The sequence below is a fragment of the Elaeis guineensis genome, chromosome 13 (genome assembly GCF_000442705.2).
Source record: "Elaeis guineensis isolate ETL-2024a chromosome 13, EG11, whole genome shotgun sequence".
Classification (NCBI taxonomy): Eukaryota; Viridiplantae; Streptophyta; class Magnoliopsida; order Arecales; family Arecaceae; genus Elaeis; species Elaeis guineensis.
Window position 1 is genome coordinate 75,494,984 of NC_026005.2, and position 9,603 is coordinate 75,504,586.

Here is a 9,603-nt window from a genome sequence, read left to right on the forward strand (position 1 = left end):
AATAATAATTGAATCTTTTTATTTGATGGATTTTAGATGATTATGATGAATTGACTTCGTGTTATCGTGGGCTCCATCCCTCGGTAGCATGGCCATGTTATATTCCGAATTTGGGGCATGATAGATATTTTTATATATATAAAAAAAATATCTTGATATTTCAAGAACAAAATGTTAAAATTTTTCACTAGAAGCAGGTCGAATAATAGCCGGAAGACCACCATAGAACCCCGCCGTATTGGTTTTCTAATTCATTAACAAATATGTAATGTGAGGAGGTGGTGGACTGTAGTTTCTGTAGTGCTGGGCCTGCTATGAGGATGCCATAATTTGTAAGTATGCCTTTTCTTCCTAACTGCAGCTAGCAGATTTGAATACAGTGAAAAGATCATTTAAAGGGCTATAACCTTGCAGTCTTTTTATTTTTCTTCAGCTGAAATCAAAAGTTTCAGCACTAAAGGTTATTTGAAACAAAATGCTGCATTCATCTTTCCAGTAGCACTGCCATGATATATACAGGCGAGTACATAAGCAGAATTGTCACCTCCTATTCCTGCCTTTCATCACTTCCTAATGAAAGAAATTCCTTTATGAATGCTCTCCACTAACTCTTTTTTTGCCTTCTCCAACCCGAACCTGCCATAACCAGAACATAATGAATCAGTAGATGTATGGGTTGCTGGTGCATTACAGGTTCCAGTATAGAACATCCAATCCACAAAAATGTGACAAACAAGCCACAAGTAAATGAACAACAAGAACAATAATCATGTCAAGTGTATGTGGACAATATGCAGAGAAAAAGAATGACTGCATTATGGACTTGCACAGTGTTTGCAGCCAATGACCTCAGTGCAGTAAACTACTGCAAATGGATGTTATTTATTTATTTATTTATTTTGTCTCTATTTGTGGCCCTACAGCTGGCCATCTTATATTGGTACCATATGCAGATGATGCAGCAATTGACCACCATATAACAAGCATCAGTCATACATGTTAGATACCGAAAATTTCTTTGCAAACTTCAAAATATTTTGGACATCGAAGTGGCCAAGTCTAAGGTATTAATTTACCTAAAGGAAGTATATAATTGACTCTTTATTAAGAATTGCTTTGGATTTCTATCTTTTTTTTTTTCTTCATTCAGTGGGGTACAATCTAACTGGCTTTTTCTTCTGCCCAGTTTCACCAGATTCCGTCTTATGTATTATTTGCATACCCTGAAAGGAAAGAGGATGATATTTGGTGTCTTCTCCTGATGAAGAATAAGTTTTAGAGTCATCTTAATCATAGCATGTCATTGATTTATTATCCAATCGTGCAGAGAGCATAAAGAAGCTTTCCATGATGCAGAAAAATATAACAGGCTTGTTGGTAAATTGATATTTGCATTGCTCTAGTTGACAGCTTAGTGCCTTAGTCTGGTCATTTGTAAATTCCCTCAGACATCTTATCTTGGCACAGTGATGGTCATCCTAGGTTACCTAAGGAGCACTGCTGCAGAAACCAGTTTATGGCACCCAAAATATGCAACAGCTGATGTGGCACAATCTTTTTACCATCATAACATTAGCAGAGTTTACAGAATAACAACTCAGATAGTTGAGATGGACTTCTAACTGCAAGGAACAAAGCAAGAAGATAGTGGTAATTAAGTCACATCACATACAGCATATATTCCTAACAAGTGTCAAGGGGGAAAACCAAGGTCCACAAAACTGGTACAGAGAACTAAATCAATACTACCGGTTAGGTAGATCCTGGGGAAAGCACTTAAAGATAGAGATGTCTTCTGAAAAATGAAAAACATGTAAATTAGAAGCGCATCAAATTCTGTTTTGGATGACAAAGCAGTTAGCTGACATGTTGACCAAAGCATTCGATGAACTAAACTTGTAAGTATTTGTCTCAGTCCACCACCATAATATTCATGCTCCACCTTGAGTAGGAGCATTGCAGATCAACAAAATAATTTGTTGCAGCTGTTAATCAGGTCCATCAGGCTACAAATAAAAAGAGTTACTTTTTATTTCCAGTTTTTGTTTTAAGTCTTCATTTCTATGGAATGAATGGGAGGTTGATATGAAAAATCTATACAATCCATCACTAGTCATCAAGTTCTTTACGCAAAAAGTGATGTTCATCTTTGTTGCAACTATTCCATAATGTCTAGACTCATGATTGCTCCTTAGGAGGGGATTCCAATGTTGGCACAAAGATAAACAAGTCAGGCTATAATCACATCTATTTTTGTTTTATAATTTAGATTGACAGACAACATCACATTAAATCTTATACAACTACTAAAAACTGACTACTCTGCAAATGCTAGACAGTTGAGCTAAGGTAGCAAACCTTTCATACTCGCTCAGTGGCCCAAGAGGGAAGACTTCCTCAGCCCCACCCCGACCTAATCGTACTTTTGATGCAAAGAATGGTAGTTCTGTCACCTATAAGAATGAGGTGCATTACAATTTTAGAAAAAAATCACCTTGTGATGAAGCTAATAATATCTATTGCGGTTATAAACTTTTGGGAAGGTAAGTACCTGAGAAGCCACAAAGGAGCATTCCACTATGCCAGCATCACCTCTCAATCCCCGCAAGCATGCATCTGCAAATTTGGCAGCACCATATGCCTGCATTTTTTGTTTTATCTTATCCCATCAGATTACTTCAAGAACTTCTGCAATCATTTTGTGCAGAAATGGGAACTAACAGGAATATGAAGCCAAGTAGACCCACCATTGACAATGTCGCAGAACCAGCACCAGCTTTTGCCTGCATTAGGAAAATGAAGATTCATATTCAAACTACAGTAATGGTAGAATTTTTTTTTTTAAAAAGAAATCTTTGTACATAAATAAGAATCTGACTAACATGAAAAGCACTGTATGATACCAAGGCAGAGTTCAGAATGACTTATAAAGGTTCAAGTTAGACACGAAAAGGAAAGAGTATATTAAGGCAAATAAGGCAAATACCGTAACCTCTCTGAAATATGTTATGCCAATCTTACACATTCATTTGCATGACCCGGAATTCAGGTGGTTAAATTTAGAATGTTCTAATTGCTGCAAGGACTTTTCTATGCAATTACTCAGTTTGTATAAAGGTCAATCATACATTTGTCATGTATTAATTGGTTAAACAATTGAAACCTATCCTTTGAAAAGAAAAGGAGATGCAGGACATTGTGCGCATACATGCTAGCAGTCTAGAGTCTAGACTATGGTGTTGCTTGGAGCACTGATCCATACAGAAATTTTCTTTTACATTGCATTTTTTTTTTATAAATATGATGCTTCCCCCTTTATCTGTCATCATCCTCATCTCCATCTTATTCAAATCCAGTTTTCTAGATTGGGATCTTTCTCTAATTATCAACCTCTGGTGAAGTACCCATTTAATATCTCATATCCTTCATCAGGACCACATGATCCTCATTTCTTTTGCACATAACATGGTTACCTTATATTATGTTATGGATCATATTGAAAGGTGTCACAAAAGAAAACACATGATTTAAGCAATTGTGGCAAAGTAGATATCCAAACTCAGGACCGCAAATCCTTATTGACCATGGAGGATTGTGCATGTATCTTTCAAAGAATGATGATGACAAATTGACTAGATAAAATGATGGCACCACCAGAAGAAGATAACAATCATAACCACCATATGTAAGTCTCCCGTTCAACTAGTCAAGAAATAATGCAATGCAAAATCAGCAGCATTTCAACCCAGGAGCACATATCCGGCTTGTATTATAACATGCAAAAGTTGTAATATTGCATGTAAGAACTTCTGATAAACTCAGAACAGGCAACAACACAAGGATGTAACCATAAAAAGGTTGTATAAACTTCTATTTTCCACCATCACTCTACCAACAACACAAGGACAATACCACATAGTATACCATGATGAATGTGTCTGAGTTTAGATTGATGCTAAAATCTCAATCCCTAAAAGCAAATGCAGCTGAAGCATTCTTCCCAATGTGGAAGTGCTAGAAGGTGACCGGTGGCAGAAAGCAGCAAACATACCATGCAGACGTAATATATATCATACATGACATGCTTTCTGCTACTTGAGTGAGTAGTCCAAAGTCAAATGTCATGCTGCACAATAAATTGAAAATGCACAGTGGCACAGCAACTCAAATACACAACTGCAGCAACTGCCCTTTCACTTTAAATATCAATGCTTCACTCAAGTATTGGCTGAAAAGAGTTTTTCCGACGAACTGCCAAAAGTCAGAAGACCACTATCCTACCTCTTACAAGCATAGTCACCAAATTCAGCATTCGGGAGCAATTCAGTTGGATGTGATGATTCAGAATTCATGAATCAAAAAAACAGAAAGAGTTGTATAACAAAGAATTAGAAAAAAAATTTAAAAAATGATCTTTCTAAAATATTTACAAACTTATTTCTTTAAAAATAAGTATAGGAAAAGAAGAAGTAACGAATGACACAAAAAAATCATTGCTGGCAACAATATATGGTGTCATAAATTGATTACCTCAACAACTTCTGTTCCCCCATTCTGAATGCGATCAGTTAGATAATTTATCTCATCTGCAGTGAAGGTGCATGCAGGCTTAACCTGAAGAAAGTAATGATATCCTAATAATCGAAATAACCAAAATCTAGAAACTGACGATTTTGATCTACATGAACTGAAAATAAGAAAATGGTGTCAGAAATAAGAATGTCAAACCTGCGACAAGAGAGGTAATATGGTAACCCCTGAATGACCACCAACCACAGGAACATCAACATCCCTGGGGTCAATTCCTAGCACTTCTGCCTGTTAATGACTCAAAAGGGAGACAAACAAAATCTCTAGAATTAATGGAGATTAACAGCCATGCATGTCAAAAGATGCAAAGTTGCCTAGGTCCCCATAAGAGAATAAAATAATGAACTGACATCTAAATATTTTCACAATAAGAGCACCATAACAATGAACCAAAGTTGATGGTCCACATATGCTATGCCCTTGTGGCAAGAATAAAACTAGTTATAGGCATGTACCACAAAAGTATTAGCTCTTAATACATCGAGATTGGTCACCCCCAAAAGACGCTTGGGATCATAGGTGCCAGCTTTCTTGAAAACCTCTGCCGCTATAGGAACCGTAGAGTTCACCGGATTGCTAATCAAGTTCACAATTGCATGAGGGCAGCATTTAGCAATCCCTTCACACAGTGTCCTCACAATTCCAGCATTGATTTTAAACAAATCATCTCTGGTCATTCCAGGTTTCCTCGGGACGCCAGCAGGAATAATCACAAGGTCCATTCCTGTTAGTGCACTTTCTAACTGTGGCTGACCTAAAAAGCCACGTACCTGCAGGAAACCAAAGCAACAACCTATGCAATTGAATATAGATACTTTCAAATGATACTAGGGAAATTATTATGCAGCAAAAGGAACCTCCCAATTTCACAGTCAAGACCTACGATTCTCTAAGTTTGAAGGAATACATAAAAACTTTGTAATCAATTTCAAAACAAATAATTGACCTGGCATGATCCTGAAAATTTTAAAGATGCATGTTACCTAATATTGAAGCACCATTTTCTAAAAGCAGAGAACTAGCAGGGGCTGAGGGGAAAGGCCTACAATTATTGAATGTGAACTACACACTTTACCTAGTTTATCATATAGACCTTACAAATCTCAAAGACAGAATCTCTTGTGTAAATTATTAAAAACTTGAGAACTCTACAGTAACTGAAACTCTAACCAACAAATCAAGTGAAAGGAAGAGGAGAGATATACCACTGCACCAGTGTCCATATGGCTAACATCTGCAGCGACGCCTGGTGAGTTGACAACATCGTAGAGATGAAGAACAGATACCAGGGGATTCATCTTAACCAGCATTGCAAGTGGCTGGCCTATTCCTCCTGCAGCACCCAAGATGGCCACTTTAAATCCAGGAGCCCCTCCTTTTGCCCGGCAATTTTCACGCCTTAACAAGGAACTCTCCTCCATCTTCTGTTACAGAAAGCAAACAAGTCTACTAGTAAAAAAGAAATCACTATATCATCACCTTCCATTTTGATATTCCCCACTTCATATTGCTTAACATGGCAAGATTAGATCATAAGAACTCTACCGACATCATGTTCACTTTGTTTTACTTCATTGAACGCTGATTGTAAGAAACATGGTGTGGGGTAAAAGTTCTCATTTGTTCTCAAAAAAAACCAATGCTAAAACTCCTGTTAGGAAAGCCAAAAGCGAAAATGATTGCAAGCATTACCCACGAGACCACTGTTTAGCAATTAGAAAAAAAAAAAAAATACAGAACTAATAGTGAATATCCAATGACTATGTAACCTATAAAAATAAAAGCTAAATACCAAGAAAAAAGGCTATCTTTTCTATATATCCGCAACAAGCATGCAATTAAACGATTTAAAAAGCCGCATAAGTTTCAACCCCCAATCATTAAGAAGATATGGACATTTTTTACATAACATTCAATAGCACATGCTAACTCGACCAAGTCGCCATCTTTTTGATAGATATCAGCATTGAGTTGGAAAAGAAACTGAATTGAAGAAGAGGACAACAATGCTGAGATAGGTCCCGTAAACTCCAACTAAAACTAATACAAAATGAGTCAGGGAACCATAGTGGAGAAGAATGAGTGGAAAACCTGAAGATTGGGGGAGTGCAGATGGGCAGAGATTCTAGCAAAACGTTGGGAGGCCTCAGAACTGAGCTGCATCCTTCGCTCCTACGCTCAATCTCGATGAAATTGAGTAGAAGTGTGGAGAAGAGAGACTGTTTGGCATGCAGTTTGTTACATTGGAGGCAGTGGATATAAGAAAAGAGGTGCAGAGAGGATGATGTTGATGTAATTGTAACCAATGCAATGAGATGAGTAAAAAAAGTGTGGGCTCAATTGGAGAAGGGTCCATTTGTGGAGACTAAATGCCCTGTATCCTTATCCTGCAGCTGTGGATGTGGTTCTCAAATCAAAGAATTAGATGCAAATCGGTCCTTTTCTATCTTCACTGCTGCTGTCTCATCCTGGACTTGCATCTATATCTTCTACTGTTACTAGCCACACAAATTACATCCTAAAACTTGAAACATTTCAACAATCAACAATCTCATGTTATGCCAAAAAATCATACGGTTCACACGCAAATTTGAATTTTGTACAATTAATCGCACATTCAAAATAAGACTTGCATTGTTTACTAACAAGGGACAGAAAGAAGCTGATAAAACTTGGAATGCCAACAGTTATAGTAGTGAGAGCAATGATGTGAAAAGGGTGTTCTCATTATATATAGCTAAAATAAGTTACTAAAAATGAACAATGCGTCACAAACCCAAGGTTCTTTACCGAGGGCTTAAGCCACCTTTTGTTCCATTTTTCAGTTATTTCCCAAGGGGTGAATCCTCCAAAAAGAAACAATCCTACATGGAACTACGAAGTCGAACAGAAGTGGATTTTTTTTTTTGTTCTTGAAGAATGCCCAAGCGAAAAAGAGGGTGCTTTTATTAGCGTTCGAACGCGATGGGGTGGAGAAGAGCAGACTGGACATCATAAAACTATAACCGATACAAAAGTTTTCAGCTTCTGTTCTCTCAACAGAGAGGATCCAAACAAAATAAAAATACCGAGAAGGGAACCGACTTTAAAATTTTTCATTTCACTTGTCCTGAGAAGCAACCTTTGTCCGCAAAGTGTATCCAAATCGGGACTTCATGCATCATTTTATTATCATTTAGCACCTTATTTTTAAAAAAAAATGCTAGTTGGAAGACGTTATTTAACGAAGATGAAATTATTTGTAGGTTCATAGCTCAAAAATAAATTCATCTAAGGTCCACCAAATTTATAGATGCTCTTCATTTGGGATTACATTGAAATATAGTTTACATTAGATTTTTCTCCTGCCAAGTAGATTTACAGAAGGGAAAAAAAATAAGGGAGGAATAGCAAATTCGGACCAACTTAAGTAATTCTTAAGTAATTGTCCCAACAAGAGCACTGTTGGAACTTATTCTTGAAACAAAACTCACTTTTATTGTTGATCCCTTAATTCTGGAGAAAGAACCCTCGGCTTGGACTTATTTCCATTAATTTAAGACAACCCAAAACAAAGAAATAGCTTGTAGAAAAACCATACATAGGTGGGAAAAATAATTTTCATTCTTCTTTGGTTATGTTTCAAATAAATGGGGCATTAGGTGGCTAACATTGTGCTGTGTACATAATTATTTCTAATGATATTCTTAACACATGCAATTCACGTGAGATGGTGAAAAGCGGCATTGTAGTATGGTTGGTTGCGATCCTCCATCATGATTACATATTTTTTAATTATTCATAGGAATTGATATATAAAAAACCCAATTTTAGGAGGTGCACTTATTTTGGTGATTACCCTATGAGTATGTTCAAGTATATGAACTATATTAATTTAACATGACTGTAGTTATAGCATGTCAATTAACTTGCCACGTGCCATAAATGTGAAGAGGAATATGGGCATGGATTGACACATGCACAATGACTTTATAATTTTGCTTCAACAGTACATGAAGTAGGGCTTGTCTTAGTGACATACACCTTTGCTCAGCAAGTACCTTGTTTTTTTTTTTTTTTTTTTTTTTTTTTTTTAATAATTATTTTTAAAGCAATTCCTAATATTTGGATAGTGGGTACCATAGAGGAAAAGTTTGTAGGAGTTGGTAATATTTATTCACCTAATCTATTACAATTTCATTGCTTTTATCTTGCACTGCCATTTCTTTTCTTCACATGTAACTCGACTACAAAATTTGAAAACTGTTATTACTCTGCAAGATAGTTTGATACAATTATATTTTACCTATCCCACCTATAACGTTGAGTTTTTTATTAATTACTCTTTTTTTTTGTGGGTGTGTGTTAAACAGCTAATTGCACCAGACAACTTAGTGCAAACAATGAGACCTAGATCCAATGTTATCTAAATTTGTTTGAATTAGATTAATACTTCAGCCATTCCTTCTCGGATTTGAACATTACTAAATCAACTTGATAAAACATATTCAAAAGAGTTCTAAAAATTTTTTAAATTTCAAGCCCATGCTTGGCTCACTTAAATACAGATTTGACCTAGACCTGGACACATAGAGATCGAACAAATCTAGCCCTACAATTTAAATCTAAAAATAATTTTAAACCAAATTTAGATCTAACTTGCTTCCAAAATAAATAAATTTAAGAGACAACAAACGGCTATAAAAGAATTGAAGAAGAAGTAGAAGCACAGTAAAATGACAAATTAGTATGCCAAGTACAGGAAAAAGAAAGGGAAAGAACGGAACCGAAAACTTGCCAACCCATGCATGCAACTTTTCCGTCAACCACTCGTTTTTATGCATGGGAGAAGAGACAAGGATCATCCTGCAGGCTGAGTTCGTTGGACCGGTCGAGATTGTCCGGCATTTGTCCCTTGTCGGCCGGAATAAAGGACGGGTACGTCCACCATCCAGACCGGACGTGACCCATGGAATGCTTCAATAGTTGTGCTAAGATCGAATACTTATCCATACGAATTCGTACCATTAAGCC

The 9,603-nt window shown here is 36.5% G+C and overlaps 1 protein-coding gene across 6 annotated transcripts; it reads right to left on the minus strand.

The window, feature by feature from the left end:
• Window positions 1-391: 391 nt before the first annotated feature.
• On the minus strand, window positions 392-6,907 carry LOC105055912 (malate dehydrogenase, glyoxysomal). 6 transcript variants are annotated; one of them, XM_010937937.4, is made up of 9 exons: window positions 6,682-6,903; window positions 5,796-6,011; window positions 5,046-5,360; window positions 4,729-4,818; window positions 4,531-4,614; window positions 2,748-2,783; window positions 2,552-2,641; window positions 2,359-2,453; window positions 392-636 (listed from the first exon to the last, which is right to left on the minus strand). In XM_010937937.4, exons 1-9 carry the CDS (start codon window positions 6,751-6,753, stop codon window positions 564-566), a joined length of 1,071 nt encoding a protein of 356 aa, XP_010936239.1. In that variant the 5' UTR covers window positions 6,754-6,903; the 3' UTR covers window positions 392-563. The 6 variants fall into 6 exon arrangements, with proteins under 6 accessions (XP_010936239.1, XP_010936240.1, XP_010936238.1 ...); XM_010937938.4 differs by having other exon boundaries at window positions 5,070-5,360; window positions 5,796-6,014; XM_010937936.4 differs by having other exon boundaries at window positions 5,796-6,014; window positions 6,682-6,901.
• Window positions 6,908-9,603: the final 2,696 nt, after the last annotated feature.